Source organism: Polypterus senegalus, chromosome 2 (genome assembly GCF_016835505.1).
Source record: "Polypterus senegalus isolate Bchr_013 chromosome 2, ASM1683550v1, whole genome shotgun sequence".
Classification (NCBI taxonomy): domain Eukaryota; kingdom Metazoa; phylum Chordata; class Cladistia; order Polypteriformes; family Polypteridae; genus Polypterus; species Polypterus senegalus.
Window position 1 is genome coordinate 89,088,603 of NC_053155.1, and position 17,636 is coordinate 89,106,238.

Consider the following 17,636-nt stretch of genomic DNA (forward strand, 5'->3'; position numbering starts at 1 on the left):
GTACTGCTGATGGGTTATGGACCTTCTATTGCCCTCTCCAGCTCTCCTAGAGTAACTGCTTGTCTCCTAGATTCTCCTCCATGCCCTTGAGACTGGGCAGGGAGACACAGCAAACCTTCTGGCAATGACACGTATTTGATGTGCCATCCTGGAGAAGTTGGACTCCCTGTGCAACCTCTGTAGGGTCCAGGTATCGCCTCATGCTACCAGTAGTGACACTGACTGTAGCCAAATGCAAAACTAGTGAAGAAACGGTCAGAAAAGATGAGGAGGGAAAAATGTCAGTGGCCTCCACCTGTTAAACCATTCCTGTTTTGGGGGTCATCTCATTGTTGCCCCTCTAGTGCATCTGTTGTTAATTTCATTAACACCACAGCAGCTGAAACTGATTAACAACCCCGTCTGCTACTTAACTGACCAGATTAATATCCCATAAGTTTCATTGACTTTATGCTATACTCTGATTAAAAAGTGTTCCTTTAATTCTTTTGAGCAGTATATATATATATATATATATATATATATGCTTTGGTTTGTAAGTAACATAATATAAAGAAACAATAAGGTACTATTATTTTCACTTAAATATAATATTTAAGTGTCTCTTTGTTCTGAAATGCACTGTATGGTTAAGAAACATTTGACATTCACTCTGTAATTTCTACCTACATTTAGGAGTGCTATCACTTTTGTCAAGAATAAAGAACAAACCACAAACATACTATAGATGTAGAGAATTTATTTCAATTTCAGTAAACTTTTTTCTTTGAAATTAAAAAAAAAAAAAAAAACTTAAAATATAAGTGTATTGCTACAAGGTCAGTATTGTAGGCAACCTGAGGTGTGTATAAGGATATGATAAATACACTAGATTACATATCATACGTATGGCACTCCAATGAATACAAAATACATATAAAATTAGATAAATATTTTCATTTCATCATAGCTTTAGGCTTTAATTTGATTATTTTATTGCTTCATCACAATGTGTCTGTTTTCATGTGATCGTTGTTGTTCAATGCTGGAGAAGGTTTGCTTTTTATAGCTTCTGTTCCTCCTTTAGATGTGTCCTGGAAAAAAAATCTTGGCATCCACAAAGACATGATGATTCGTTTATATTCCTTTCTGAAGTTCTGATTGAGAAGTCCATAAATTATTGCATTAAGGCAACTATTAAAATATGCCATAAAGTAGCTGACAACAAAGAGCCATTCAGGGATTTTTGGAGCTACATCCTTTGGATTGATGGCCACTGCCAGGCCGATGAAGTTCAAAGGGGCCCAGCAAATAGCAAAAAGAACAAACACAACAAACATGGTCACAAAGTTTTTCAGATCACTGGGCTTCAGCCTGGGCCTAATATCGGTCTTTACTCTTCGCCGCACCTGTAGTACCAAGATCCATATCCTCAGGTAGCAGAAAGTCACCACCATTATTGGCACAATGAAATGGATCACAACAACTGTTATTGTATATGAAGAGCTTACTGTCTGTGTAAATGTACAAGAGTAGATGCGAGGGTCATACTGAAGTGATCCAACAAAAAGATTTGGCACAATAGCAATTACCGTGAATGCCCAGATAAGAACAACAAAGATCAGGGTGTTGCTGTAGCTGTATAGTTTGTCATAGGTAAAGCTGTGGCAGATGTAGCAGTACCTGTTTATTGCTATGCCAGTGATGTTGAAGATAGACCCCATCACACTTAGGCCCATTAGGAACCCGCTTACTTTACAGTGAATTTCTCCCAAGGACCATCCATCATGTAACATGGCAAACAGCACAAGAGGGTACGGATAAAATGCCACCACAAGATCTGCAAAAGCCAGGTTAACTACAAACACATTACCTGTAGGAGATAAAAAAAATGAATTAATGAAAATGTTTTGTAAAAATGATGCAAAAATGCTACACACATATTTCTAAGAGAGAAACTCTTATGACAGCTATAAACTATAGGCGAAGAGTAATGCCAAAATTAAGACTCAAAATACAGACATACAAATTCAGAATAAGGACATGCTTTCACTTCTAGGAAACCCGTTCATTTTGCAAGAAGTCACAAAGTTCCTCATTGATTTACTAGGGTTGCTATGAAAACCATTTCCCAAGATGCATCTTGTTTAACATTCTTGCACACGACAAGTGAACGAATACTGCATATGTGTACTGCTACCAGTTTACACATGTATATTTGCTTTTTACTACTTGTTACCCTGGTTAAGCTAACTTATCCATGCTCCAGGCCCTTGTGATGACAATGCAATATTGCAAAAAAAATACCAGTTAGCATTTTTTAATGATAATAAACATCCATTATATATGTCAGTAATTTTTATTCCAATACATTGCTTTACTTATTATGATGCAGGTACTGATATTATTTTAAATGTGCTTCATTTCCACATAGAAAATATAAAAATAAACCACACACGTTTCCTTGAACCTCCAGCTTTACTCTTCAATGGGATTATGGAAGTTTTCAATTTAGGTGAAAAGATTTCATACTAAAGAGCACACTGACAAAGTTCAGCAATAACAACCTCAATAATTCCAATTGTTATTTACAATATATGCACTGAGAGACAAGTTTAATTTTAAGAGTAAACAACAAGCAAAATGACAGGCAGACCATTGTACTTAAAAACCTTTGCATTTTCATTAAGGGTGATAAACTGGCAATCAGAGGTGCAGTATTTATTTTGTTCTATGTAAAAAGAAGACAAATGCACTCCAATACATGTTTTGAATGAAAAAAAAAACATAAGACTAAAAACACCAGTTTTGGCTCCTAGTGTTACAAAGCTTTGGGACGCAATTTCTGTGGCCAAAACACCCTGCCGAAACTCAACATACATTTTGATGCGCCTTTCAATAAATATTTTTCTGTTTTCCTTCTAAAAAATAGAGATGATCTTTACCTCAGTTGTTTCTATGTTTTATACGATAATTTAATTAAATTTGTTTTGTCCCAGTGTAGAAGACTCACTTCAGTGATTTATTTAAGAAACTGCAAAAAAGTATTCTTTGTACTTAAATACTTTTCATTATATCCCCATAAAATAGCCTTCAGTCACTAGTTATCTTGACAGATGTAAGAAAAAAATAATTTTACAACTCTCAGCGATGCACCTTCTTCCAAATCAACAAACATGCAGAGCATCTTTGGTGCACATCATAGACAATCTGTTTGATCTAGAAATTTAAAAAATTAAGGAAAATTAGCAATTTCCTGTAATATATCAAAAACAAAACCCTCAACATTTTACTTACTACATTATACATTCATGAAGCACTGTTTGTTTTTTATTTTAAAGGTTTGTTGGTAAAATAAAAAATATTTAAAAAGTCAAATTATTTGGCTTTTTTGATTTCCCCAGTAAAGAGCAGTTTTGTACTTTTCCACTACATGTGTTCCTAAAAAATAGACTGTAACGGTACATGTCAGTTCCACGCTCAAGGAGCCTCTTGAACCTGCCACCGTCGATAACAGACCTGAGTGACGAGCCAGGCAAATGAGGACACACATGCCCACCCAAGGGGTAGGTGCAAATTAAATTGTGCTTTTATTAAAATCCAAAAACAAGCAGTGTTCAAAAAGTGCAGTGCGTCACAAAGTCTCCAATAAATAATCTATTAGAGCAAGTGATGGTGTGGGTTAAAATCCAAATAAATATATACATAAAAAGGTTAAAACCTGGCAGGAATCTTATATTTAAAGTCCAAGATCCCAGAACAATCCTTTAAAAGCTGAGATGTGTGAGTTCCTGTCTTGCACCCCAAAACAAGAGGCAGAATTTCAGTACTTTAGCAAAACCAGCTTTATACAGCTTGAAACAGGAACAGCATGGTTATTTATTGTAGCGAGAACTACCGCTCTCCTATATACAGACACAGCAGTCAGGCAGGGTTGTGGCCAGGATAGTGGCCAAGTAATACTGTTACCTGCATTTATAATGTTCCTTGCATCACCCATCAATGACAGGCGCTTATTTATAGTGTGACTGCGGTTGGCTCGAATTTGCTTTCGTAGTGAGCCACTGCAGCACTGGGTGCCTGCGGTTGCCCCAGCAACGGATAAGCTGTCTTCCATAGGTGACGCGATCACGCTTTGGGATTCTCTTTGGCGTGTCATCCTGTGGGGGAGAATCTCAAAAGAGTTTAGAATCTCACAAAGTGACGTCTCCTCAGTTAGTACCCGGTGCCTTCTTGGACCTACACAGAAGCGGCATCTGGTGGTTACGGCAGCTTCCTGGTCACTCAGCTGGAGTAGCCTCCTCTAGCCCCTGAGCGCACTCCTTAAGGGACTTTCCTTCTGGTTGCCTGCCTCCTCCATGTCTTTTGCTTGCTTATGCACCAGCTCTCTCCACCTCCTACCTTCTCTCCCGTCATTTAACCTCTGAGTCCTCTTTCTGTTGATCATCATTCTTTGCTATACATACTCACAGAATACTTCATTTATTTGTTATAAGCATAGCTCTGAATTTTTCTTGATCGATGTATGTATTATTTGTAAGACTTTTGCATCAGACTAACTAGTTTAGTCTATAATCATGAGCCAGAAGCATGTCTCTGTGCCTCAAGAGAATTAAGAAGACATGAACAGATTTTTTGTCAGATTGAACGACTTTTCCAGCGTTTTTCAGTTGTAGCCTTCATTTACGTAATCTTAGCCAGTCATAGACTAGTTGGTCTCATTCATTAGGTATGTCACATTAGACAATCAGCTTCATGGACTTCGCAAACAGAAGAGAAGCTTGTTTGTTTGATGTCTCGTATTTTACCTTCTATAACAAAATGGAAAAAAAAAATAAAGGGAAGAAATTGCTGCTGAACCCACTGCAGCTGTTAACACTTTTGGGCTCAGTCAGGTAGCATGATATAGGCTGTCAGAAAAAGGGGTAAGCATTGTGCTAAAAACCGTTACTCAGTTCGTAAATGTGACATGGGCTGTGATTTTCAGTTGGATGACTTTACATGGTTCAGCGACAAGAGAAGTGACTATGATTAGCAAATCTGAAGTATTCAATATCAAAAAGACACATGATTTGATGTTTTTGAGCAAAGCTGTCAAGCATTAGAAAGATTAGTCAATTATCAGTAAGTAACATCATGGAGTCCAAAACCCAATGTGGGAGTACTGGCATAGAGGATGGACCTCGAGGGTAAGAGTGAGTGTGAAAGAGAGAGAAAAACTAAATAAAGTTGACCCAGAGAGACACCGTCCAGTGCCAGCTAGATTTCTGAAGTTCAATGAACCACCTTCTAGATCAATTCATTGCACAAATGCAAATCCTTGTGCATCTCTTCAGTTATAACATCCTTATTGAAACCATCTTTTTAATGTGCCTGGTATAAAGCCTTTGGATGGCCATAGGGACTTTACATACAAGTTTTACTACTCATATACTACTATTCATTTATATTTTTACATTATTCATTGATTTGTGCTATTATTATATCACAATAAATTTTGATTTGCTTTAAAACCATACTTTCTTTAAAAGGAATTAAATATAGATCACCTGGTATGGGTAGATTATGTCTTATTTCCTACACAGCAGCTGAGAAGAGACACTGTCAATAGTGAGCAGCACTGGAAGGTGTAACCCATCTTTGTAATAGGCCATAAGTAAGGTATATCAGCCCCCTCGCAGGAGTCACTCATATTTACTGCTTAAGTGGTGTTGTGATGTGAGATTTTGCATATAAGTTGATAAAATATTTTGTATGTCTTTATTTGTAATTTAGGCAACGCAATGTAATATTAATGTTACATTAGTGAGAAGCATTCATGTTTACAAAACACTAGGACTGAGTATTATTTAATTTTATGACAGGATTTGGGGGAAGTGCCTCAAACAAGTTTAGTCTCTCTGTCAACCCCAACACAAAGCCAGGCTGCCTAACTGCCAAGCTTTACCTTAACATTTGGTTTGGCGGGCAGGTGTGAAGATGTTCTATTCCCCCATTGTTCTGAAGTATTGCTGTTTTAAACTGCAGCTTGTATCAGAAGCTTTTAAGTACCATGATATCCTATTGGCTCTAGGGGTTGAACAGAAAACCTATAAATTTGCTCACTCCCTCACACTCTCTCTCTTACCAAACTGATGAATGACCATCTCACAGCGTGAACTGAAAAGAACAACACAATGAAGAGCACAGCTCAGCAGCCATATTGAAACAGGCATGCAGCCTGTTCTGAAGAAAGCTGACCACAAATGATGCCTTAACATTTTTAAGTATCTAACAAGTCAGTGTGCCGCCTGAAACTACACATCATCATTTAATCAGGTTTTATGGTTGCCAATATTCAAATGTACTTTGCATATTGTTATTATTTATGAATATTATCAATAATACATTGTTTAAATTATAACTTAACTCCTGCCTGTATTTTACTACACCTAAGCCACATATATTCCACAATAAAAGAGCTAGGCTTTATCTTGCGTGGTTTGCCTTCTGTTTCCTTATTCTAGCAGAAGATAATGTCAGCTTCCTCCTCAATGGACTTCTGGTTAACGTATTGCTGCAATGAAGGTATGGGCTCTATGAATAAAAGTAATGCCTCTGGGCTTGATGGCATTCTGCCAGAACTCATATCAGCTTTTTGGAAACAGATCTCTTTTTTTTTCATTCTCTCAAATGCTGAGTAAAGCCATTTCCTTTCACAAAATTTCAGACTTAATACAGTGACTATCAATTTCCTGTTAAAACAAGGTAAAGACTCTACCCACAGAAGTACCCTTAATTAATTCAGATGCTAATCTTTTTGCTAAACTTTTAGCTCACTAAATACAGTCTCTAACTGATTAACTCATCCAATCAAATTAAACTGATTTTATCTGTTCCATTGATATGGCCTTCTCATTTCCTCAACCTGCACCATAGCTCTCATTACATGCCGTAAAGCCATTAATTGCTAAACTGTTCAATACTTTGATAGGTTACGGACAGGAAGGGGTTTGGCGTGGTATTTGTGAGCATGATTAAAATGTTGTACATTCCCTCAGCAGTATTGTACATGAATTCAAACATCTCTCTCTCTCCCATTTCTTACTCAGAAGGGATCCTGGCAGTGATCTCCTGTCTACTTTAATTTATCACAGGAGGCACTGAAAGAGACTCTTTGTACATGTAAGCTGATTACAGATATTTTGCTACATTAATAAAAGCCACAGAGTCTCTCTCTTTATCCTGATGATGCCATTCTATATTTAGGTAATGCTCCTAAATATCTCACATATGTTTGAGACCTTTTCAAATCCAACAGGCTATCAGATTAATTGGCAGAGGGTTAACCTTGCACCACACAACCCTACTTCCCAGTTTATTACATTTAAATTTTGTGTACCTACTACTGTTAGGTTCACATATTTTGGGTAGTGACATTCTCCCTCTCTTCTAAATTCTGTCATGCCTGTACAAATCTCAAGACATCGATTCATTTGTGATTAAATATTCCTTTGTCATGTCAGTCCTGCCTAGCCATTCTCAAAATTGCTGCTAGAAAACAGCTTCATAAATTATATGATACCCTAAACTCCCTCCTCCAACTTACTGGGTTAAGGCTTGTTTTTTTTTTTTGCTCCTACAGATTTATACAGAAAATATTCTTAGACTGATGCACTCTGTTCAAAACATATGTCAGGAAAGATTCAAGTGTGTCACTTGGACCAAGACTTGGAACGCTATGAATCTTTACCAGAAAACCTAAATCACTAAACCAGCACTTGTTCACAGTTTAAATGTGTAATCTCTGACAAAGAATTAGTGGTGTTGTGCTGGAATTCATGATGCAAATCATTGTGCCTCCTGCGAGATGGTCTCTAGCAACAAAGCAAGGCTTCCTGGTGACCCATTAACTACCTGCTGAAATTCAAAAAATGGAACACTCTTAAAATAATCACTTTGAGGTAGATGTTAGGACACACAGGTGCTGGCTTGTGCCAGTAGTAAATGATTATTGCTGGACAGGAGCTGTGCATTAGTGAGTTAGTTAATGAGTTTATGGGGATCAAAATGGAGGGGCTGGGGTAGCTCTGAAAAGAGGCTGCACACTTGGCAGCTGATGAAACTGAAAGTGGGGCTGGTTGGAGGGTGAAAAAGGCCACAGGGGCAGGTCAAAGATAAAGGGTCCTGACATGGCGTAATCCAGGAGACTGCACCCTGGGAGTTGTGGAGACTGACAGAGGTGGCAGTTCCAGGCTTACAGGTACCTCCTAAGGTGGCAGATCAGAGAAGATGTGCCAGGCTGAATCTGTGGGATGCTCATGGGTCCTGACGAGGACCAAGAAAGAGCATCAAGGAAGAAATATAGTAATTTTACCTGTCCGATTTGGATTTTAACTTATTTATTGGATTGAGGATTTTAAACACCCCAACACTTTGTTGGTTTTTGATGACATGGTTTGATGGATTATTTATTGCATTATTTATTAAACAGTTTTTAATTGTACTGTTAGACTGTTACTGATTTTGACAAGCAAGTCTCATGTTTGTTTACTCTGTTGCCCTGGCTCATTTCTCTGTTGAGAATATTGATACCCTGGGAAGAGGGCAATTCCAAGGCAGTAGGCACATGGGACATAACAGCTGTCCTCATTCTATCATTTAATTTATCTACAGCTATCTGTATCACACATTAGTGAAGCATTCAGCCAGACCATTCAAGTGGGATTTTGCTGCTTAGCTGCTGTGGAAGCAGACCCGGACACAGACAGGCAGACATGTTGAAGTCACCCAACACACATTTTATTATTTACAAATGTGACACACAACCCCAAAGTCCCCACAAGTCCAGGCCAACAATCCAAATGCTTTTCCTTCTTCAGGCTGCCTCCTTGCCTGCTCCAAGACCCCGTCACTCGACCTCTCAACTCCAGCCAACGAACGGAAGAGGCGGCCCCTTTATAGTCACCCGGATGTGCTCCAGGTGCCTCAAACAATCTTCTGCCGGCTCTCCCAAGTGTGGCGGAAGTGCCGACTGTGCAACCTGGAAGAACTCCGGGTGTCCCCAATCGTCTTCCCCCCAGCACTTCCGGGTGTGGCGGAAGTGCTGAGGTCCAAGGCTCCAAAGGCACTGGGGCGGGCACTGGCAGTGACCACAGGCCCCTACAGGGCTGAGCTTCAAAGCTCTGTACCCGTGGTCCCCAAAGCCAACAGGGAGGTCGCCCCCTTGTGGTCTGGAGGAGGTGCAAGCCCTCCTCTGGTCCTCCTGTGCGTCCCGGCTGGGTAGCAGCCCCAGCCACTCGCCACACTGGTCAAACCATTTACTCACAAAAATATGTGATGTAATGGTTGGCTTAGTTGGGTATGATGGTGTTGTAAGTTAGCATTGTAACAATTCCTGATAGTATGGTGGTGAACTTGGCATGGGAAGAGTGGGAGATTGGTGACAATTGTAATCGGTGTAATAATTTCATTCTGTTACACATTAACTATTTTTGATTATATTAATACAAACTGATCACCAAATAAGAAAATAAACAGGCAAAATACAGAACAAATCAGTACAGTGCCCCAACCCACAAAGGTGAATATCCTGAACCATATTACAAGCTAATCAACCTAAATTCTTATTAGTTTTAGCTGATTTCATTGTTGAAACAAATGTTGAAGATACAAAGTAATAATTGTAGGATCAATATTAATTGGGGTGCAGCAGTCACCGTTGTTGTCTCATGACAGAAAAGTCCTGTGTGAAATCACAGCCTGAGCACCAACTATGTGGAATATGCACATTTTGTGTATTTTTTTCAATTTTTCTGGTTTTCTTTTAGGCTCCCATAAGTATCTCTTGGACCCAAATTAATAAGTATACTTGATGATGGATTGGGATCCTTCCCTGCATTAGATGCTGTCTATCCTCCTCAAGATGCCTATTTTCCGATTCATAAGTAAATTCCTTGATTGAGAAAATCCACTCCTAGATAGGGTATCAGTCCATCACTGGGCAGTTTAATGACTTTGTAATGTGTAAGGAAAATTAGAATACCCACAGAGGGAAAAAACACAGAGACACAAGTTAAATATGTAGATTTCACAAACATAACGGCCACCCTGACATTTGAATCAAGTCATATGGACCAGTGAGGCTGCAGTTCTATATGCCTAATGCGTTAGTTAATATTAATAAACTAGTAACAATTAGTGAGGGTAGTGATCTTATCCATTTTTAGATATACAGAATGTTAAAATGCTTAAAACTGAGAAACTATTACAACATTGTTATATTAGAATTCAAATGTCCCATATACATGCATAATATTTAGGTTGCACAAAACCAGTGAAAAGTTCGATCTTCTCAAATCATATAATAGAAAATCACTGGATGTATAAATGATAAAATGTAACCATGTCCATGCTTTTACATTTTTTCAGAGATCACTGAGAAATACAGTATGTATAGTATTCTAGACTTTACAAAATTTGCCCTTCCCTTCAATTTGTTTTAGTAGTAGTACCTACCAGAAATGAGAGCTCCATTACAAAGAGAAAGGCAATTGAAGTCTGATAACTCTTTTGATTAGCTGAGGCAAGCAGCTGTTATTTTAATTACGTAGCAGATCACACATTTTCTTTTTTCATTTCCAACTAATATTTGCATATAGATTGCTGGCCAAAAGTTCAAACCATTTCTATTTATGTATGTGCAAACTGTGTTGTTTCAAAGAATTCAATTACATTAACTCTAAAGTGGTGTAATTGAACCTTTTTTCAAAGAAGTTAAAAAAATTGGAATATAAAATTAAGCACATCACTTTGACTTACATTGTTTATAATCACCACATATGTGTGCTAGATTATCACATTGCATACGTTATGCAATATCTGAATACATTTCGCAAAATGCTGTTTATTGCATGTGTTTATTCAAGCAAAACTTTTCAGGTAATACGGCTTAAGGAATCAAATATAGCATGCTCGTGGGGAAAGATCAGAGGTCAGATTTTTGATCCTTTACACAGATTGCTTACAGGCTTCTACAGTGGCTGCAGGAAATTAAAAAAAAAATAAACATTAGTGGGCACAAAAATACTTTCACAAGAACAGGCCATTAGCTTGTAATATCCTATTTATGGAAGCTCATTATATATACTGACATTGTGGAAAACACTCCACCAAAGGGAAAAGTCAACAGAAAATTATATGAAAACATTTTAATTGTGTTAAATACATTTTTAATCTAAAAACCATTATAAAAATAAGAACCTGCATACTTCAAAATCCAAAATGAACATGAAAAGTCAGAAAAAATTAAAGATGAACTAACAATCTTCTTAATCCAGTTCATGGTTGTGTGAGGCCAGAGACAATCCAAGCAGCAATAAAGCAGTACAAGATGCCTGTCCACCACAGTGCCTACTCACGCACACAGCCACATTTGCACAAGGCCAATTTAGAAACACCAAGCCAGCATGTGTTTGAGTTTGTGATAATGTAAAAAGAGTAAAAGGAGTAAAAACTGATGTAGACTTAAGGGAAACTTGCAAACTCCACAAGGTCAATGACGGGGCATGGGCTTTGAAATCAGGATGATGGGATAAGTGAGGTGGTAGCAGTACCACGACACATCAACTGTAATAAGACTTTACACTTCTTAAATACATCCACAGACTTTTACTCTATGCCTGTATCAGTGCCCAGTCCCTGATCTTTGAGCCCCAGACATACACATTCTTGGTCATTGTATACAATATAGCCCCTGATCAAGGTATCAACTCTAGCAAAACTTCAAGGGAAACATATTCAGAAGAATACACATTCCTGAAAAACTGCCGAATTACTGTTAATCCAATGCTGGAACGTTTTCCTCAGAGACAAATGTTTATAGCAGCACAAGTAACCTAATAATATTATTATTATTTGACTGATGACTTTATCAAAGACAACTTACTGGATATAATTGGTTGCATTTCTTTTGTTTTTCCGTTTAGTCAAGAACAGGGATCTCCAACACGTCGCTCGCGAGCTACTGGTACTTCGCAACCCCTTTCCAAGTAGCTCACTAAAGGGTTAATGAATCCTACATAAATTTGAAAACTTCATTAGTCAAATTAGGGGTGGGAAATATTTCCAAAAAATCGTATCATGATCCACAATCTGAATTGCAATCAATCTTTTCAATGTAGCATACACTTAAGAGAATACTAGCAAAATACCCACGCTTCGCAGCGGAGAAGTAGTGTGTTGAAGAAGCAATGAAAAAGAAAAGGAAACATTTTGAAAATAACGTAACATGATTGTCAATGTAATTGTTTTGTCACTGTTGTGAGTGATGAGTGTTGCTGTCATATATATATATATATATATATATATATATATATATATATATATATATATATATATATATATACACACACACACACATAAACATATATATATACATATCTATACATATACACATATATACACATACACATATATACATACATATATATATCTACATATATACACATACATATACATACACACACATATATACACACACATATATATATATACATACACACACACATATATAAACATATATATACATATACATACATATCTACATATATACACACACAGCTATTTCAGTTCAGTGCAATACGCTGCTTGTTAAAACGGATAACTCCGCTCTTACGTGCAAGTCTGCGTGGATATTATGAACTATCGATTTGTTCAAGTTCTATTTAAATTTTAAATAGAAGGAATTTTTATTTAGTCGACAGAAATATCTTTGGTAGGAATGGTAAAACAGACAGGAATATTATTCGTGAATAAATCAACTCAAACCTTAAATAACTTAAAAGAACAAACATTCAAATTTCTTTACTCTTATGTAAATTTATATAAAAAATAAACTTAGATTTTAAATATCCCAAAAGATATTGCTCTCCATAAAAATATATCCTTTCAAAATTATACAAATTCAAATATGAACATGCTGCATAACAAAACCTGGAAATATAAATAAAATGTGTTCCTTTCAGCAATAACAAATCAAATCATTCAGTTGTCTTTGCTCATATGTCATTTTAGAGCTGGACGCCTGGCATCTTTTTTGGCAACAGGTTCGTTTATGTTTGGTGTGAGGTTCTGTGTTGTGGAGATTCTCAGGATGGATTGCAGGTGCTCATCAGTGAGGCGACTCCTGTGTGCTGTTTTGTTAGTCTTTATCACTGAGAAGAGCTTCTCACACAGATATGTGCTACCAAACATGCACAAGGTTCGAGCCGCATGTAGACGGACTTTTTGTTCTTCAAAGTCACCAAAGCGCCGTGCAAACTCAGTGCGCTTCGGTTTATCAGCAAAGTGCGATTTGGGAACACCGTAGTGACGACTTGGTTTAACATTACTTGGCAACAGGGAAAGTTGCACTGGTGCATTTGTGTCTCCCATAAAAGCAACTTCACTTGAAATCACTTTGTGATTGTGCACGGTAAAACGTCCGCTGGTGTCAGATTCTTATTTAATTCTTCTGCTTTCTGTATCTTCTGCATTGCATTCAGGTCTTTCAGCCTCACTGATGAGCACCTGCAATCCATCCTGAGAATCTCCACAACACAGAACTCCCTGATGTTTTGTCTCATAGTGCCGTCTTAGATTAAATTCTGTAATTACAGCCACATTAGCTCCACAAATGAGACACACGGGTTCAGTAAACATATACTCAGCCTCCCATCGGTTTTTAAAGGCTCTATTTTCAGAATCAACTTTTCTCTTCAGCATCGTGTGAGCTAGCTTCGCAATAACTTGCAGCATCATAAGCTAGACTTGATTAACGCGGTAAGTGTTCGGCAAGGCAGCTGAAGCGCTGCATTATGGGATCTGTAGTTTATTGTGTTACCAGCGCTTCATATACCCGTGCCATTAATAACAATAATACAGTATATAAAATGATCTCGCGGCTGGATATAATTACACGCCGGGCCGGATGTGGCCCTTGAGTTTGACACATATGGACTAAATAGAACTTGAAAAGATATATTTTTCAAATGTGATCGCGCAATTCAGATAGAGTTGACGCGCACTACAGCCTGCATGCCTCAATAAGTCATCCTCCCTCGCTCTTACTTTTTACCGTTCATCTAATGAATACACTGAGTATGGCTTTACCAAAACAATCATTGATGGCGAATAAAGTATCCATTATTCGAGTATGTAGATCGGGATATATATATACATATATATATACCCGCGATCGCAGCGAGAAGTAGTGTGTTAAAAAGCTAGAAAAGAAAAGGGAACATTTTAAAAATAACGTAACATGACTGTCAATATACAGTATTTGTTTTGTGAGTGTTACTGAGTGTTGCTGTCATCAATGATTTGATTATCATTATTTCTTTCAATCAGGTTCGTATTTGTAGGATGTGTTGTGTTCAAGTTACATTCCGTGTTTGTCAATCGTTGTAAAGATGACAGGTTTCATTCATCGATTCGTTTCTTACTGCATCAATAAACAGCTCGTCTTCTTCTTTATCCGAGACCTGACACACTGCATGCACGGGTTTTTTACACTGTCTTCCTTTAGCGGGACATTGACTTTTTCCACCGTGTGCTTTGTTTCCACAGTAGCAGCATTTATGAATATGCTTGTATGTATCAGACGCTTCATATTTTTGCTGCCTTTTCAATTGTGTAATTCGGTTTTGTTCAGCTCTTTGGAACTGTTGCTTTTATCTGTGCACTGCGCCAGTTCACGTGAGCCGCCGGTGTACATGCATCGAAGTTCCCAGTTGTGCTGGTGCCATCTCATGCTATGTCCATGGCTGTATTTAATGTTACCTTAGTCCTGGCACTTAAAACTTTCTCTCGCAGTTTCGCTGAGTTTGTGCCAAACACCACGCTGACCATCTCATCTTCCTCTGCATAAGCACAGTCCTTAACCCGTGAATATTTAGTGGGAGTTTGCTATTGGATTGCAGCTGACGGACGGCCTTATATGGGCAGGCACTAAATTACAAACGCCAGCGCAGCCTGTCTATGAACTTAATTTAAAGTGTAGGTTTACATCGCTTTGTTTCCGAAGTAGCAGAACTCATCAATATGGTTGTATATGTCACTCGCTTATTGTTTCGCTGCCTTCTCAATTATATAATGCATGTTTTCTTCAGCGCTTTTTGGAGGTCTTCCTGATTTTCTATGTACTGCGTGATTACGTGAGGCGTGATGATGTCACACGAAACTCCGCCCCCACGGCGTTCAAGCTCATCTCCATTACAGTAAATGGAGAAAAACAGCTTCCAGTTATGACCATTACGCGTAGAATTTCGAAATGAAACCTGCCCAACTTTTGTAAGGAAGCTGTAAGGAATGAACCTGCCAAATTTCAGCCTTCCACCCACACGGGAAGTTGGAGAATTAGTGATGAGTCAGTGAGTGAGTGAGTGAGTGAGTGAGTGAGTGAGTGAGTGAGTGAGTGAGGGCTTTGCCTTTTATTAGTATAGATCCGAACTCAAACTCATCAAGACCTAAGTAACACTTTGTTTTAAATATCAAACGAAGTGGAATTAAATTGTTCTCTCATTTGCTAGCTAAGTGGAGTTAAGGAACATGCCCCAAAGCTGGCGAGTGAGTGAAGAAGGCCCTTCCCTTCGGCCCACTGCATCTCTCTCAGATTCACACAAATAAATCGGTACTGCAAGTGAAATATGACACATAGCAAAATGAGAGACGTAACAAAATCAACCACAATGTTCAAGCAAATTATAGAAAAAAAAACGATTTAAATCCATTAGGTAGTTCTCTTGTGAAAAGCGAACAGACATACAGACAGACATTGGATTTTACATATTATACTGTATATTAGTAAACCTTCAAAATAATGTTCAGTTAAAGTGTCAATAGCATTCTCAGCATTTCTGGAGCTTAGTAGAGCCAGATAACTATAAGAATCTTCACCAAGCAGCTTTGAAAATGTCTGATTTGTTTGGGTCTTCATACCTCTGTTAGTCTGCCTTTTCTGACATGACTGTCATGAAATCAAAGATCAGAACAAGACTGACAGATAAACATTTAACACTAGAATTACCAGAGCCTACGAAAAAACTCGTAGATCCGTCCCACCTTAAATCGCTTCTTAAAACCGTTCACAGCTCTCCACCAGCGTCTTTTGTCATCTAAATGTGCTGATAAACTCAGGCTGCAATTAGCCAGCTATTCCATCCCCCACCGACTTAGAATGTGCTCCCAGCTCATGCCTTGATTGATTTTCTGGGAGTGAAGTGGAGAAACACACACAGTTTATGTCTGTTCCGTTTCTACAGTAATCTGTGTAAACACATTGTTAAAACAGAAACATTTTTTATATTCTAGTAGTAGATGACAAAATGTAGGCATAAACTATATAATGTATGAAGCCTGAAGTCCAAATATGAAAGAAACACTTTCACAAAAGGTACAAATATAACAACAATTGCGCTTTTATTCAAAAATATAACTGCAGAAACAAAAAGCCGCCTTAACATGCGACATTGACACCTGTTTGTTATGACTGCCTCCGTGGCATAATAGAATCAGCTGCTGACTGGGAATCAAAAAGTGGTGAGTTCCATTTTGAGAAGTAAACTGCTCTTAGTCTTACTATTTTAGAATAAAAACATACATTTCATTTCAGTCTGTAACAGCTGGTGTAATTTATGATACTTGTAAAGGTTAGTTTGTTTTTTTTGTTTTTTTTTAGTCAGTTTTATTATCTCAGCCGCGTTCACAAGCCCAGACACCCCACCCCCGCATCTGACATTGCTGTTTTCACATAGACGCGTTGTAACAGAGGTAAACTCGGTTCCCTTCTACATCGGAGCAAGAATGCACATACCATTGCTTGCATACTAAAGTGTCAGCGGGCACTTTTCATGGTATTACACACATTTCTGAGCATGCCCTCTGCACACTACTTGTGATTTTAGGCTTTAGGAAGTAAATAAATAAAGGTAAATCGTGTCATAAAATGATTTCTTCAAAATGTCACATATATTTGTCTCTTTCTTTTTTTAAAATGTGCGTTGATCACCGCCAGCATGTTGTAGCACACAGCATCTGGCCACCTGCATGTTCTTGTGCGCACTGAATAAGCGCACTGAATAAGAGACAAATATTCAGTCTGACTGAGAGAATCAGACTGAAAAAAGCAAACATTTAGAAATGCCATACTTTTACAGCTGATCTGACGCTGTTCGTTTTCAAATAATATTGCATTAGTGCAACAATGTTTTCTGATTGGTACTATTCAGGTCATAAAATGATTTCTTCAAAATTTCACATTCACTGCGCTGACATTGTGCACAAGAAGGCGTGAGCTTATTCAGTGCGGCAGGAGCATGCAGGTGGCCGGTTGCTTGTACTATCAGAAGCTTTTTTTAAAATGTGCGTTAATCACCGCCAGCATGTTGTATGTAGCACACAGCAACTGGTCACCTGCATGTTCTTGCGCGCACTGAATAAGCTCCTGATCTGACTCTAAATAATAGTGCCAGTATAAATTCAAACCCTATCTGACGCTGTTCGTTTTCAAATAATATTGCATTTGTGCGATGATGTTTTCACATATATTGTCTCTTTCTTTCAGGTGTGTAATAGAAACAAAAGCATAGAGAGAAGTGTGTAGAACGCTTCTTACAGGAAAAGGCAATGGAAAAAGA

At 38.0% G+C, this 17,636-nt stretch overlaps 1 protein-coding gene across 1 annotated transcript in view; it reads right to left on the reverse strand.

Moving 5' to 3' along the window:
• Positions 1–789: 789 nt before the first annotated feature.
• Positions 790–17,636, reverse strand: part of LOC120523143 (melatonin receptor type 1B-like) — a 152,636-nt gene continuing 135,789 nt past the window's right edge. The window contains exon 2 of the mRNA XM_039744148.1: positions 790–1,852. Within this exon, the coding sequence (XP_039600082.1) occupies positions 984–1,852 (869 nt within the window). The 3' untranslated portion in view covers positions 790–983. The remainder of the gene's footprint in view (positions 1,853–17,636) is intronic.